The sequence below is a fragment of the Aulostomus chinensis genome, chromosome 5 (genome assembly GCF_037954235.1).
Source record: "Aulostomus chinensis isolate RoL2024-O1b breed Wild chromosome 5, RoL_Achi_v1.0, whole genome shotgun sequence".
NCBI classification, from domain to species: Eukaryota; Metazoa; Chordata; class Actinopteri; order Syngnathiformes; family Aulostomidae; genus Aulostomus; species Aulostomus chinensis.
The window spans coordinates 20,238,288-20,253,691 of NC_141324.1; the positions used below are offsets into that span (position 1 = coordinate 20,238,288).

At 41.2% G+C, this 15,404-nt stretch overlaps 1 protein-coding gene across 3 annotated transcripts in view; it reads right to left on the reverse strand.

Moving 5' to 3' along the window:
* obscnb (obscurin, cytoskeletal calmodulin and titin-interacting RhoGEF b) overlaps positions 1-15,404 on the reverse strand; it is a 60,175-nt gene that overhangs the window by 43,230 nt on the left and 1,541 nt on the right. For all 3 annotated transcript variants that reach the window (XM_086203775.1, XM_086203776.1, XM_086203774.1), the window contains exons 2-29: positions 14,268-15,366; positions 11,951-12,220; positions 11,561-11,821; positions 10,761-11,066; positions 10,390-10,656; positions 10,158-10,264; positions 9,480-9,648; positions 9,026-9,301; positions 8,648-8,929; positions 8,054-8,329; positions 7,091-7,372; positions 6,480-6,761; positions 6,068-6,343; positions 5,710-5,982; positions 5,343-5,609; positions 4,994-5,263; positions 4,639-4,905; positions 4,272-4,538; positions 4,054-4,166; positions 3,789-3,942; positions 3,505-3,666; positions 3,294-3,398; positions 2,278-2,544; positions 1,516-1,785; positions 1,139-1,405; positions 779-1,045; positions 391-657; positions 37-306 (exon numbers count right to left, since the gene is read on the reverse strand). In XM_086203775.1, the coding sequence (XP_086059901.1) occupies positions 37-306; positions 391-657; positions 779-1,045; positions 1,139-1,405; positions 1,516-1,785; positions 2,278-2,544; positions 3,294-3,398; positions 3,505-3,666; positions 3,789-3,942; positions 4,054-4,166; positions 4,272-4,538; positions 4,639-4,905; positions 4,994-5,263; positions 5,343-5,609; positions 5,710-5,982; positions 6,068-6,343; positions 6,480-6,761; positions 7,091-7,372; positions 8,054-8,329; positions 8,648-8,929; positions 9,026-9,301; positions 9,480-9,648; positions 10,158-10,264; positions 10,390-10,656; positions 10,761-11,066; positions 11,561-11,821; positions 11,951-12,220; positions 14,268-15,357 (7,630 nt within the window). In that variant the 5' untranslated portion in view covers positions 15,358-15,366. The remainder of the gene's footprint in view (positions 1-36; positions 307-390; positions 658-778; positions 1,046-1,138; positions 1,406-1,515; positions 1,786-2,277; positions 2,545-3,293; positions 3,399-3,504; positions 3,667-3,788; positions 3,943-4,053; positions 4,167-4,271; positions 4,539-4,638; positions 4,906-4,993; positions 5,264-5,342; positions 5,610-5,709; positions 5,983-6,067; positions 6,344-6,479; positions 6,762-7,090; positions 7,373-8,053; positions 8,330-8,647; positions 8,930-9,025; positions 9,302-9,479; positions 9,649-10,157; positions 10,265-10,389; positions 10,657-10,760; positions 11,067-11,560; positions 11,822-11,950; positions 12,221-14,267; positions 15,367-15,404) is intronic.

Sequence of the window (15,404 nt, forward strand, 5' to 3'; positions counted from 1 at the left end):
TATTTCAATATATCTACTCAAAAGTACTCAATTTACCTTCAACTGTTAATGTTGTTTTAGAGCTCAGGTCTTTAATGTTGAAGACCACCTCTCCAGCATCAGCAGGCGTAGCATCTTTAATGGTCAGCATGTACTTGCGTCCTTTGCTGTTGACTTTGAAGCGGCCTCCATTTGTAACCATTTGGCCATTAAGAGTCCAGGAGCACTCATCTGTGCTCTCACGAGACAAGATGCACTCAAAGGTACAAGACTCTCCCTCATTCACCTCAGCTGATTTCAGCCACTTGGTAATACCGATGCCGATTTCTAATACAGAAAATATAAAGTTATTTTAAGATCACACAAGTATGAAAAAGGTGTATAAAAGTACATTATGATAGCAAAACCAACCTCTTACAGTGACCTTTGATTTTGAAACTTCAGTCCCAAGATCACAACTGTACTCTCCAGCATCCTCTTTGGTCACATCCTTGATTATCAGTCCCAAAGACTTGCCCGTGTGAAGGAGCTCATACTTTGATCCAGCCTTTAAAACTTTACCATCTTTCCTCCAGGTGGGAGAAACCCTGGGCTTTGAGGCCTCACACGCCAGAGTGATCACGCCTTTCTCCTCTCCAACAACATCGTCAAGAGATTTGAGGAACACAGCACGCTTCTCTGGAGAGTCATTGAGTAAACAAAGAATGACTGAAGGATATATTATGTTCTCACATTTTGAGTAAACTAGGATGATGGACAGTATTTATGAAATAATCTGATTGTTGTAGTGAGCTCTTACCCTTCACCTTAAGCGTGACAGACTCCTTCACTTTGCGGACATGAATGGAGATCATCCCCCCATCTTGTGGTGCCAAGTTCTTCAGTGAGAGCTTGTGAACTTTTCCATCGTGGGTTATGGTGTTGACTTCATTTGTGAAGAGCGCCTTATCATTCAGAAGCCACCGTACCTCTTCATCCGGATAATTAATCTCACATGTAAACACTGCATCGCTGTCTTCATCAACCTCTGTGTCAGCCAAGTGCTTGGTGATCTTAATTTCACGCACTAGACAAAAAAAAACAAAAGAAACAAGGTGTTAGTAGTAGTATAGTAGTTTTAAAGGTTTTATTTTCTGATGCTCAAGGGAGCAAACTGTACCTTCAACAGTAAGCCTTCCTTTTGTCTCAGCAGGTCCAGATTGGCAACGGTACTCTCCGCTGTCTTCCTCAGTCAAGCCTTGAATAGTAAGCTGAGCCCTTGTAGCATCTTGCTTTATGTTATACTTGTCTGATGCTGCCAGAGGTGCCTGGCCCTTAAACCAGTGAACCTCTTTGGGCGAGGTAGAGAACTTACAAGATAGCATGGCTGAGCTCTTCTCCTTTGCCTTTACATCTTTGATGGGCTCTGCAATCTCAAGTGGACGCTCTAAATGTGAGGTAGATTTATGCAATTTTAGTCATCCAAATTATCCTGCCTATACATTTGCTTTTGAGGATACACATTAACCTGGCTGAGCACAGCATAAATTCTTTTACCTTTAACTGTTAGCTGGGCGAGCGACTTGCTCTTGCCAGCTGTGAACTGCACAGATCCAGACATCGATGCTTTTGTCTTTTTGAAGGTGAGTCGGTGCATTGTGCCTTCTTTCTCCATCTCAATATCAGCACTCTCCTGCACAGCGATTCCATTCAGAGTCCAAATAGGAGGTTTAACTAGTTCCATACTGATTTCCACTTCGAAGACAGCAGCAAAAGGTTCTGTCACCTCGACCGAGCTAATATCCCGTAAAATGCTTATGGATTGCTCTGGAGACATCATGAAACAAGAATAGTTATGTAAGAAATTAACATACAGCATACAGTAAATTTAATGGTGTTTTACAGTAAAGGACTATACTGGTAGTTTGCCCACGTGAGAAAGGATTAGTTGTTTTTCTGTGTTTGTTCTATGAGTTCAAATCAATCTGAACAAATGAAAAAGCAACCCATATTGGTTATTCGACTTGTTGCGGTACAAATATTTGTTAGTTTATGTTTTGTATAAATAATTTGAAATTCCCATTTGCATGTTAAATCACATCAGGCTTGTCATCAAAAGTTGAGAAATAGATCAACATCATCTTCCATTAGTATAATACCTGTTTTTCACAATGATACCTCATTGCCTAGGGGTCTGATGGCTTGTTTTGTGTAAATACATTGTATTTATACCGTCATATATTGTATATAAATGACTTAGAATTGATCTAATTGATTTGCAAGCTCAAAATCAGCTTTAGTCATTATCTACTGTGTTACCTTCCACAAGCAGTTTACAGGATGTCTTGTCATCACCAGCATCGCAAGTGTATGTGTCTTCATCACCAGAGTCCACATCATTGATGGTGAGTTTCCGGTACACATCTTCACTTTTGATCTCATACTTCTTGCCAGATTTAAGCTCCATCTTGCTCTTGAACCACTTCACCTTTGCATTGGCACGTGACACTTGGCACTCCAGATGACCACGATGTTTATACATCGCTATCTTATCCCTGAGTTTCTTCACAAACTTGACAGGTAGCTCTACAGTAATAGTGACACCAAATCAATGAAAATGTATGCATGTAGGCAACAATTGGACAAGGCTTCCAATGCCAATGACTTGACAAAGCCCATATGAAGGTGCACTATAGAACAGGCATTGTTCATAGTTGAATATGATGATGTGATGTGACAACCACAGAAAAGTGAAACAGTGCATTTAATGCATTGCAGTTTTTACATAAGCTAAAGCAGACTGCAAGAACCTTGTACTGACACGTGAATTCAAGTGCCAATCCTTTTTGTTTGTGTGTCAGTTGCTGTGAAGAAAGCACTAAATTAACAGTGTTTTCTCTCAAGACCACAAAGGTCAGTCAAAAGAGAAAAGAGAGATTAAAAAAACAAAACAAAAACAAAAACAGATGCTGAGCACAAAAGGGTGGTGCTGTGCTCCCAGTGCCATCAGGTCTCAATGAGGCGTAACAGTGTCAATGCAAGTCGCAACTGGATTTTCAACATCAACTGATTCAGTGCTGTCCGAATCTTGCATAGCATTAGCCTGGCATTTACATGTGGTTTTCTAGGTAAGATGAATTATGCACATCAGCCAATGTATAATATGTTAAAAAAACAATGTATTTTTTAATAAATCCTAAGAATTAGTTGACTGTTTTTTCTTGTAAAATCGAATCCATCCATTTGCAACACAACATCAACACTGTCACATATTAGTCAAACAATCCATGCAATGATAATTACGCAATGTAATATTATGTATGATTTTTTTGTACCTTTTACTTTAAGTTTTGCAGTTGAGGAGACCTTCTCTGCTGTAAATTTGATCTCACCCATATCTTCAGGAGAAACAGACTTAAACAGCAGCACATAGGTTTTGCCTGGGTGAAGAAACAGACCAGCTTCCAGTAATGAAATCTCAGTACTAGAAAATTGAATGAAATAGCAAGCAGCTGAATCACTTATTTCTTCTGTACCAGCCTTTACCTTCTTGTCTCATCTTGATATTGTCACCAACTTTGAGTTTGGCATTTCCTTTGTACCACTGACAGTCCACTTCATCATGTGAAATTTCGCAGACAAATGCAGCGCTCTCCTTCTCCATCACCTCCACATCTTCCAGCTTCTTAACAAACTTAATGTCTCTGGCTGCAGTAGGATAATAAAAAACAGTGTCAGTACAGCTTGTAAAACACTAGCTATTGTAGTGGAGCATACATATTCATGGTACCTGACTGGTGTGTGTGCTTTCTGGCAGGATAAGTATTTACCATGAACAGTGAGCCTTGCAGCGGTGTTATCATCAGACGTGCGACAGATATAAATGCCTGCATCTTCAGGGGTGCATTTGTTGATTACTAAGGTTCGTTTTCGGCCCAAGGAATGCATGGCAAAGTTCATCCCCAGTTTCAATTCCACATCATCCTGTAGATATTTTTTAAACATCTATTATGCTCTTTTTCAAGACATATTCTTGTCAGTAAACCTGTTGAATAAAAATCTCTTTTACTCTGCATCTGTAGTGTGGCATCTCACCTTCAACCATTTCACATCTGCATCAGTTCTGGACACTTCACATTCAAGAGTAACCTTCTCCTTCTCAGTGGCACTGATATCCATAATGGGCTTAGCGATCATAGCAGGAGGTTCTTTAGAAGAAAAACACTTCTGTGACTCTTCATGCTGCTGAAAAGCGACTAAAAAAACGATCAGTCAGTTACACAACAAAATGACAAACAGGAAGAAACCATTACCTTTGACAATCAGTTTGCCAGTTGTATGCACGCCATCTGCCTGGAAGGCAAATGTTGCTGTGTCCTCTCTCTTTAGATTAGACAATGTAAGGGCATGTTTCTTTCCCAGAACTGTGATACGACAGTTGGGCCCTGATTTTATCTTTGCCCCGTCCCTGGTCCAGAAGGCTTCCACATCAGCCTGGCTGAGTTCAACCTCAAGAGTTACTGTCTCTGTCTCGTGTGCCTTGGTTTCTGTTAGACCCTTGATTACATGGATTTTCTTCACTGAAAGAAGGAAGAAATATTCCTTAGGAAGTTTGTAACTTTAAATCTATATGAATGATGTTCTATTTTTCAGTTTTTTGACTGAAGAAAAAAAACTTACTCTCCACACTGAGTTTGGCCTGGGTCTTGTCATCCAGAGTTTCGCAGGAGTAAATGCCACGGTCAGCATAAGTCACCCTTTTGAAGAACAGAGCCTGCTTAGCTGCATCTACACGAATCTCTATGTTTCCTCCAGGCTGCAACACTACACTGTTCTTCATCCACCGGACTTCATTTGATGGTTTACTCAGCTCCACCTCCAACTTCACTTCACTCTCCTCCTCGACTGTCAAGTTCTCCAGCTTCTTCTTAAATGTCACAGGCTCATCTGGATAGGGACATTTAGAAAGCTGTGATGTTGAGGACAGCAAGGGAATTATAAAACAGATATTATAACTAAGAAAAAATATTATTACGTTGCACTTGCAGCATAGCTTTGCAGCTTTTGCCTTCAGCATCAACGCTAATCTCTCCTGCATCTTTTTGGGTGATAGAGATGATTGTGAGTGAGTGGCTGCTGCCACCATGTTCAATCTTATACTTTGGCCCTGTGGTGATGGGTACACTGTTGTGGAACCATTTAACTTGGACGTCCGCTGGGGTGATGGCACATTTAAAAATAGCCTCTTTTCCCTCCATGGCAGCTACATTGTTCAGTTTAGCAGTCAGCCTCACTATTTTGGGAGCTGAAAGAAAAGAGCAACATAAAATTGTGAATGAAAGACATATACACTGTTTGACTTTTGTTGTAGAACAGTTCTGTACCTTTTGAGGAGACTTTAGCAGAGGTCTTGTCATTTTTACATTCACAACTGTATTCGCCTTCATCTTCCTTGGTCATACCAGTCACTGTGAGAGTCCGCTTTGCCCCGTCTGTCCTGATACAGAACTTGCCACCAGGTTTAACCTCAGAACCATTGTGTTGCCAGACAACATCCCCTGAGGCTTGGTTTAACTCACATATTAGGCTAAGAGTACCCCCCAACTCCACCGTAGTGGCTTTCAATGGGACAACAAACTTCAAAGCTGAATCTGCAAAGAAATATGGGAGATAGAAATGTGGATACCTGTCAACTGCAGATGTCTGACCAGTGAAATTACAGAACATTTCTGATTTACAAAGCTGACCTACCTTTAACCTGAACTTTGAACTCTAGTTTGTCATCAGCAGTCTGACAAGAGTAACTTCCACTGTCTTTGGATTCAGAGGATTTTACAATCAGAGTATGAGTACGGCCATCTTTTTTCATTTCATACTTGCTGCTCTCCTTGATCTCCATGCCATCTCTGAACCACCTCACTCTACTACTCTCTGTGGTCAGCTCTGTGGTCAAAACAATGTTTTCACTAACTTGAACAATACATGTGTCCTTGACAGGCCTCTTCTGGAACTTGACTGGTGTATCTACAGAAAAAAACATAATTTGGTGCTCTGTGAAGAGAATTATCAATGTTAGGAAAGAATTAATTATATTCTGAATATAATTTACCTGCCATCTGAAGCTTAAATACCAGCTTCTCTGTTCCAGCCTCACATGTGTATTCTCCAGCATCTTTTCCATCCACTTTTTCAATCACCAGCTCTCGACTTCTGCCCTTGGTCTCCATGTGGATTGCTGAGCTAGAAGTCAGCAGCTTGCCATCCTTGTACCATTTTACCTCAGTTTTGGAATCGGAGACTTCACAGCTCAAAGTGGCTTTCTTAGAGAGAGTAGCCTTCACCTCGTTCTGGACTGACTCCTTATTGGAGAACCCAGTTGGAGCTTCTACACAGCAAACGTAAAAGAGAATTTAAATAAATATCATTATATCAGTAAAATTAACAAGCATCTACACAGCTTATAGCCATCAAAACAAGGGGACAAAATAATCACATTCAACACAGGTATTGCAAATTTGTACCTGCCACCTGTATCCTAAAAGTCAGCTTCTCCTTCCCAGCCTCACAGATGTATTCTCCAGCATCCTTCTTCTCCACACTGTCGAACACCAGCAGGCGACTCTTACCCTTCGATTCTGCGTGGATTGTTTTGCTGTAAGGTAGCAGCTTGCCATCCTTGTACCATTTCACCTCCATCTTGGAATCAAACACTTCACAGCTCAGAATGGCTTTTTGGGATAGAATAGCTCTCACTTCCCTCTGAATAGATTCCTTGTTTGAGAAGGCTGACTTGGCCTGAACCTCTGCAGAGAAAATGTGAAAGGTCAAAGCAATGTGGTATCTTCATTTTAACACGCACAAATACAGAAAAAACAACTCTTAAAAGAATGTAAAAGCCAAAAGATAAGAAGAAAAGCTTTTGTGCCATTAGCTTAATGACAGAGACTAACTCATTTGGACCATTCCACAGCACTGTGCATTTGCAGTTTAACCAAAAACAACATTTTTAAAAAAAGTTAAAATCCTGCATGACTGCTGTTTTTTTAAATTTTCTTTCTCGTTTTAAATCTTTAACCAGGTGAGCATACAGACTGAAATATTTTCACCAAGCAAAGTCGTCTGACATTATTACCTGTCACCTGCACTTTAAATTCCAATCTTTCTCTTCCAACTTCACAGACGTACTCTCCAGCATCTTTCTTCTCTACACTGTTGATCACCAGTTGACGACTCTTGCCTTTAGACTCCAACTGAACTGATCTGCTGGAACTCAGCAGTTTTCCATCCTTGTACCATTTTACCTCTGTCTGGTTATCCACTACCTCACAGCTCAGCGTGGCACTCTGGGAGAGAATGGCGTTTACCTCCTTTTGGACAGCCTCTTTGTTGAAAAATGCAGATTTTGCCCTGATTTCTGGGGAGGTAGTGGCAGTACATTTATCCACAGTAAAAGGTAGAGGACTATCCAGTTATACCACAGTACAGAAACCACTTTCTTACAACTGGGCATACATAAAAAAAACTAATAAACTAAAAAAAACATTTCAACTAAGTTACAGGACATCAAATTGAGGGACGAACTAAGAGGCACTTTGCAGACTGAGTGAAAGCAGGTTGAGGATCAGAAGGTAGCCACAGAGAGGCACAATGGACATCAGTAACAAATCATCTAGACTGAAAGACCAAAATACTGTAAACAACCTGACAAAACAAAGGAGCCACAAAACACCAAAACAAAGCTCAATAGAAGTATGCGAGAAACAAAAGCCAAAATATACACGATTTTTATAACCACAGTCAACAAATTACAGCACCATGGAGCAAAGCATGAAAACCTGTCAAACCTAGCAAAAAAAACAACGGATAACTTTCATTATTAACTAAAGAAACCACAAAATACATGCCGGTTTTGCATAGTACATGTATTTCTCTGTGTAAAAAAAGTCTAATACAGGTAACATTTGTGTTTTCTACAAACTGATTTACAACAAATTTCTCAGCATTACAGTAATGAAAACTAGGATTTATTTCAATATGTAAAGTTCTCGAAAGGTATACTTAATATATTTAATTTGGAATTCAACAACAAACTCACCTTCCACATGTAATTTAAAGGCCAGTTTCTCCGTCCCGGCCTCACAGATGTACTCCCCAGCATCCTTCCTCTCCACACTGTCTATCACCAGCTGACGACTCTTACCCTTCGACTCTGTGTGGATTGTCTTGCTGGAAGTCAGCAGCTTGCCATCTTTGTACCATTTCACCTCTGTATTGGAATCAGACACCTCACAGCTGAGAGAAGCTTTCTGGGAAAGAACAGCTTTCACTTCCCTCTGCACGGACTCCTTGTTAAAGAATGCAGGCTGGGACTCTGTAAAATTAGATAAAATCAAAAATGTTTAGGTGTCAATATAAGCTACATTACATTGGATAAAGTGCACATATTGGAACTATAGACTTGAAGTGATACACTAAGAAAATGGCAAGAAATAAAAAATGTATTCTGAGCAGAACAGGGAACATTTATTGATGATTAAATAAATGTGTAAGTTAATTACTTTTGTGCTTGTTTTAAGGGGACCTTTCGCAAAGCTCTATAGTAACTAGTTAAAACTTTGCCTTAAATCATATTCATAGTTAACAGATACATGCCATAACTGCATGCACAAAACATATCAATCAGTCCTACCTGACACAAATATCTTAAAGACCAGCTTTTCTCCTCCGGCCTCGCAGATATACTCTCCTGCGTCACTCCTCTCCACCTTTTCAATCACCAAATGACGGGTATTGCCTTTGACTTCTGAGTATATCGTTCTACTGGATATCAAGAGCTTGCCGTCTTTGTACCATTTCACCTCTGTCTTGCTGTCAGACACAGTGCAGCTAAGAGTAGCTTTTTGGGAGAGTGTAGCTCTCACCTCCCTCTGAACTGACTCCTTGTTGGAGAAGGCAGCTTGGACTTGAGTTTCTGACAGAATGGATCATAACAATTCAGTTTTCAAAGTGCTGTCAAGTTTTTTGATTTGAAGTTTGTCGAACTTCTGTAACATCTTAAGAGCCTTACCTTTTATCTTCACCTGGAATGTGACTTTGTCTGCTGCTGTCTCACAGGAGTAATGTCCTTCATCACTCTTCTTGGCATGCTTGATGATGAGTTTCCTTTGAGTTCCTTTGGAGAAGAAGGTAGTTCTTTGGTCCTCAGTTATCTCCACTTGATCTTTTTTCCAGACAACAGCTGCACTAGCAGGAGAAACCTCACAGCACAGCTCAAGATCTCCCTTGAGGGGTGATGACAGCCCCATAGTACCCCTTGCCTTATTCAGGAACTTTGCAGGTTCATCTTAGAAAAAAATGACACAGAATATTTATTTAAAAGAGTGTAGGATTTTATAAAATTGTTTTTTCATTTCTTTGTCAAAAATACACTGTAGTTTGCTATACGATAAAAGGTCAACAACTTCAACATGAACAGCCCATGACAGTCTGCTGTAACAAAAACACGTGCAGGATGAGTGTACCTCTAAGAATGAGTTTCAGGGTCATTCTGTCCTCAGCTAAAACACACTCGTAGATGCCCACATCTTCCTCTGTAACATTGTGTATCATCAGGATCCTCTTGTGGTTGGTGATCACATATTCATACTTCTTGCCCACTTTTACCTCCCGACCATTTCTCATCCAAACCACCTGAAAAAATAGTCAGAAGACAGATATCTAAAGAGTTACTTAAACATTCAAGTATTTTAAGTTCCACAGTACCAAATAGCAATACACAGAGTGCTCAAATTTAAAAAAAAAAGTGTCTTTTGAAGCCTTTTCTCTGTAACAGTAATACAGTAATACATACTCTATCTGCAGGGTAAATGTGGCATCATGATGGGAGTCATATGCATCTAAATACACCCAACTAACATCCAAAATAGTAGCTATATTTTTGGAAAAGAGTGTCAGTGTTATTTTAAATAGACAGTTTTCTCAGTTTGATATCCAGCTGCCACTAAAATGACCATTAAAATGTAGGCTGTGTACAATGTTTCACTAAAAATATGCTTGCTTCTATAAAAAGCTCAGGAAAATGCTACTCAGTGACAGTAACTAGAGCCCATCACATGCAACCCTGAATATGCATAAAGAAAAAGGTGCATTGAAGATGTTTTGAGAATGAAGTAGAGCTGGAAAATCTTCCTTTCACAAACCTGTGCATCGTAGTCAGACACCTCAGCAACCAGCTGAGCTGTTGCTTGGGCACTGCAGGACACCACCTCTTGCTGACTAAACTTATTAGTGAATGTAACAGGGGGGGCTAAAATAGAGATGTTAGATAAGAAAGCATTAATGATTAGCTCTGCACAAGAAATCATGGTCAGAAAATGGCACGCATAAAAAAGAACTGGATTCTCTACTGCGGTGACATTTTAAAGCGCATACCCTTCACAGTCAAGATGCAACTGCTCTGTGAGCCTCCGCCCACAAATTTGACTTCAGTTCCATTCATGTCCATGGTCACCACTCGTATTAGCAGAGTGTGTATGTTCTTGGATCTGGTGATGAGATAGTCCCCTCCACTACGTAGCAGGCGGCCATTTAGTGACCAGAAACCAGAACAAACAGCAGACAGCTCCACAGAGATGGAGAACTCGTCACCAGAGATAGCAGAGCTGCTCATGAGGCCTTTCCTGATTTCTGCAGTGGGTTCTGGAGGAAATGTACAAACCACATGTGAGAGGAGGACTTAAGGAAATTCGAATGGACAATATCGCAGTATACATACATGCATATATGTATGCAGAAACTCTTACCCAGGTAGAAGCTTCCAGGCACTTCCAGGTAGGGGCTCTGACCAAAGTCATTACAAGCAGAGATACGGAATTGATAGCTGGCTTCTTCAGTGAAGTTGCAGATGGTGAGCTCAGTGGAGGCAACAATTTCTCCAGCATTGCACCTCTGCCATGTCTGATTGCCAACCTTCCTCTTCTCCACAAAGTAACCCTTGATGGGTACTGGGCGGTCGCTGTCAGGAGGAGACCACTGAAGGGTGATGGATGAGTCAGTCTTGTTCTGCACCACAGCATCGACTGGGGGATCGGGAGGATGCTTCCTTGCAGCTAGAATAGAACACATGACGACAACAGTGATATGACTCGATTGCTGTGATTGGTGTCATGGCTGTCAATCCCAAAACAGCTGAATGGAAAATATGTGTATAAACTGTGTTCGTTTGGATGTGAGGTAAACATAGCTTAACAAGAGGTTACTCAAATCATTCCACCTCAGACCAATTCATTTGTAAAAAATACTTTATGAGACCACGGGTAGAGACCATTTCAAAACAATGGTAAGTGCTACAATTACCCAGAACCCACATTTTATGATAGTACTTCAGGACTTGACCCATTGCAGCACAGTCATTTAAACACTTTATCAAAACTGCTTACAGTTCCTTGTTGTAATCTCTGTACAATCTGTAACAGGTTGTTTTGAAAAATGAAAGCCCATAAATATGCTGAAAAGACATTTCGGCAAAATCACTAAGCATTGCTCTTCCTGCTTATAACAGTCCTGTCAAAGAGAATTAGATGATGATGTCACTAATGCTCACCAGTGACAGTGAAACGAGTGGAGGTCTTACAGTCTCCAGCTACAAATGCCACTTCTCCAGAATCATCGGCCTGACACTCTCTAATTGTCAGAGTGTACTGCCTGAGCACACAAGCAATGGAAATACGAGAATCCTCCTTAAGCTTTTCCCCATTGCGGGTCCAGTGTGCATCAGGGCAGGGATGCTCCAGCTCCACACAGAAGATGACAGTGTCACTGACAGGAACTACCGTCCTCCGAGGAAGCTTCTTGGTAATATTGCCTGGGAAATGGGAGGAAGCATGTTACTTACTGGGTGTACTGGATGCACTGAAAAGGTGAAACTATTTCCAAGAGAAATCTGCAAGTCCATTGAACCAAAAGTGAAGAAATAAAAAGGTCTCAATCATACCCAAGACAGTGAGCTCAGCCACAGTGCGGCTGCCCTCTTTCATCTCACAGATGTAAACACCATCATCATTAGTGGTGACGTTGTGTATGGTGAGACGACGCTGGGTGCCTTCTTCCTCCATGCGATATTTAGCATTTTGTTCCAGACGCGTTTCCTCCATGAACCAGTTGGCTTGGCTGGAACTGACAGGCACCTCACACATCAGCGTGGCTGAAGATTTTTCTTGTACCTCCACATCTTGAAGCTTCCTCCTGAATGGCACCTTAGGCTCTGAAACAATGAAGATAAACCAGGTTATATGAACATACAAAATTAATAATACATTTCAGTATACGTACAATACTTCCAACCATTTAAAATTGGTTTTGGATTTATTGTCAAGTGGCCTAGGTTTTAACTATTGCACTGATTTACTCAGCACAACTTTTAACTTTACTAAAGACACTTAATTTATCATTTGTATTATTTTCACAAGGGAATGAATCCTGAAAATATCTAAGATTGAAGAACTGACTACTGCTTTACAGTTGACTGACTGCCATCCGGGAAACAGGAAGAACAAATACATTGAAACATAAACACAACACTTGTGACACTTATGATGTACAAACATTTTGTGGTCAGTGGTCAAACTTTCCCTTTCAATCGTCCACCATTTAAATTGTAATAATTCAGATGATCTCCTTTGAATAAAACAAATGAGGTTATTGATTGAGACTCATGGAATGTGATCTCATTCCTCCTCAACAGCAGTGGAGCTCTCTGTTATTCCAGCTACAGGAATACACCGATGCAGATGACTGGCCAGAATGAGGACATGTCTTCTGAATATGGAGGCTACCAGAGAACAGGGATGTTTTCAGCTTCCAGTAACTGTGTCTGCAGCCTAGCAACACAAAGTCCAGTATTGTCTCACTGAAAAGTGACTTTATATTGAGGGCACAACAATAATGTGCAAAACCTCATCAAACTACATTCATGTTTCCTTGCGTGATCATGAGTCGATGATGTCTGATGTCAATGATGCATGCCTCTCTGGGCCATTAACTCCACCAGAGCTGTCATAATAGAGCATAATAGAGCTGACAACAGGATTCATTTGTCCACTGAAGGCTGTTCACACCTCTGTAAATCACATAAGCCAGCTCCTCTCAGGTGGTTGCAAACAGTTTGTGCAGACATTCTACAGTTGTTCAAAGCACTCACTTCATAAGTAGCTGGTCTAAGGGAGTTCCAAAGGTGTATCAGACACATTTTCCCATCTTGAACTGATTACTTCTTGTGCAATGGAAACATTCACTACCAATAAATACAACACACCCTAGCTTGCACCTGGAAATGGGAGCTATTTCTAATCAGCTACACTTCTGTTGCTCCCTTTTCTCTTGTTTCCCATTCTTTAGCTGCGTCCCAGATTCAAATTTCCAAATACATGAATTAACTGCTCCAGACTTTGACTGTATCCCTCCTGCTGTGGTTGTTGCCACGTAACATTTATCTGAAAAAATGAACCGACAATTTACTAAACTTCTTGACAGTTGTCCATAAATCAAAAACGAATGAACACCCTGAAGCCAACAGGAAAAGAGTATTCACCCAGACCATAATATAAAGCAGTTCAAACAAGTTCCCTCTTTAGTTTCCCTCCTGGTCTCACTGAGTATTTGCTTCTACCATGAAGGGAACCGGTAGCAAAAACTTCTCAATCAAAATAAGAGGCGACTAATGAGACTCTGCGGTCTCCTGCTATAGCCTGTTTCTCCCCCTGGGAAGTCACAGTAGCAGTAGTGCCAATGTGTTCCAGTATGTGTGTGACCATCTCAGCAACTGTGAACTTCTCATCACCAGCAGAAAATAGCTGCAACACTACACCCTCCTTCAGAGGCTGAGCCAGAATTCAACCATGTTGTGAAAAGCCACAAACATTATCAGACATTTAAATAACACTTTAGTACAGTGATTTGGACACATTTAGAATAATGCTGTTGCCAACAGTGATGTTATCTGGCAAGAATTCTTCTGTGCCGCATCCATAGTTACTGCAATTAAACGCAGAAGCATTAGCCACACTGTTTCAGCACGTGACATGTTTCCTTTTTGGGCTGCAAAGATTTTCAAATTTGTAATAGGACATGTTGGACATAAGAGTCAAAATTGTCATTCTGTAGTGGAGCTACAGGTGTTGGCAAATTATGTATTCAACTACTGAACATTCTAAAGAACTTTGATTGATTTAAAGAGGATTCCAAGCTGTGATTTATGCAGAATACCAGATGAAGCATGGCCACAAAGGTTAATTAAAAAAAAAAAGGCTTACCTTTGACTGTTACCAATACAGCACTGTAGGTCTGTCCAGCCATATTGGTAGCATTGCAAGTGTAGAAGCCATTGTCACTCTGCTTACAGAACAGGATCTTGAGGATGAAATTCTCAGCTTGGTCCTCATAAATGACATGCCTCCGACCCTCACTGATGTTTGTTCCATCCTTCCTCCAAATAATGTGGGGCTTGGGGTGACCTGTCACAAAGCAGCTGAGTTTGGCGTGTTTTCCTTCTGTCACTGTGCAGGTACGAGTGAATACACCTTTGGGCAACTTTGCAAGCATAGATGACCTCATTTCATGTTCCACATTAAGAGAACTCAAACCATCTGTGATTTTGGATGTGGAGAGCGAAGAAACAGAGGAGCTGCTATCATCAGTACGATAGATCGTTATGTCTTTCTTCATTTCTTCTTTGCGTTTTTGGAGGTGAGAGAGGAGAGAGGTGTTATTCTTGTCTCCAGCAACTGGGTAAGCATCCTGGGCATCTACAACAAGAGCTGCTGCAGCGTGTGCACGACCCACAGTGTTCTGGGCCCTGCAGGTGTAGGTGCCGCTGTCCAGGTTACGTACACTCTGGATCTTTAAGGTGCTGCTGTCGCTGTCAGAAACAATCTTGATGCGGTTGGTCTCCCCTAAGTAACGTCCGTCCTTCTCCCAGTCAAAGTTGGCCTCAGGGTGAGCTGCAACGCGGCAGTGGAAAACAACATCACCTCCCAAACCCACACGTGTAGAGGTAGGCTTAACCATGAAAACAGGGGCCCTCTGAGCCATCTCTGTTGGCAGGGCCACTTTGAGGGTCACAGCGGCATAAGCTTCACCAATGTTGTTTTTGGCCCGACACATGTACTGGCCACTATCTTCAAGTGTTAAGTCATAGATGGTGAGACGGTACACATCCCCATCCTCCACGGTCTTAAAGCGGCCCCCAGATGTCATCTTCAGTTTTTCCTTTTCCCAGGTGATAAGTGGAGTTGGGCTGCCTACGATAGTGCAGCTAAGTGTAGCATCCTTGCCAACACACACAGCAAAGGCCTTGGGACGGGTAAGGAACCTGGGTGCTCCTCCAAACAAATTTGGATCCATTTTTTATTCCTATAGTCAAAGAAAAGTTGAATATCAAAATATAGCTG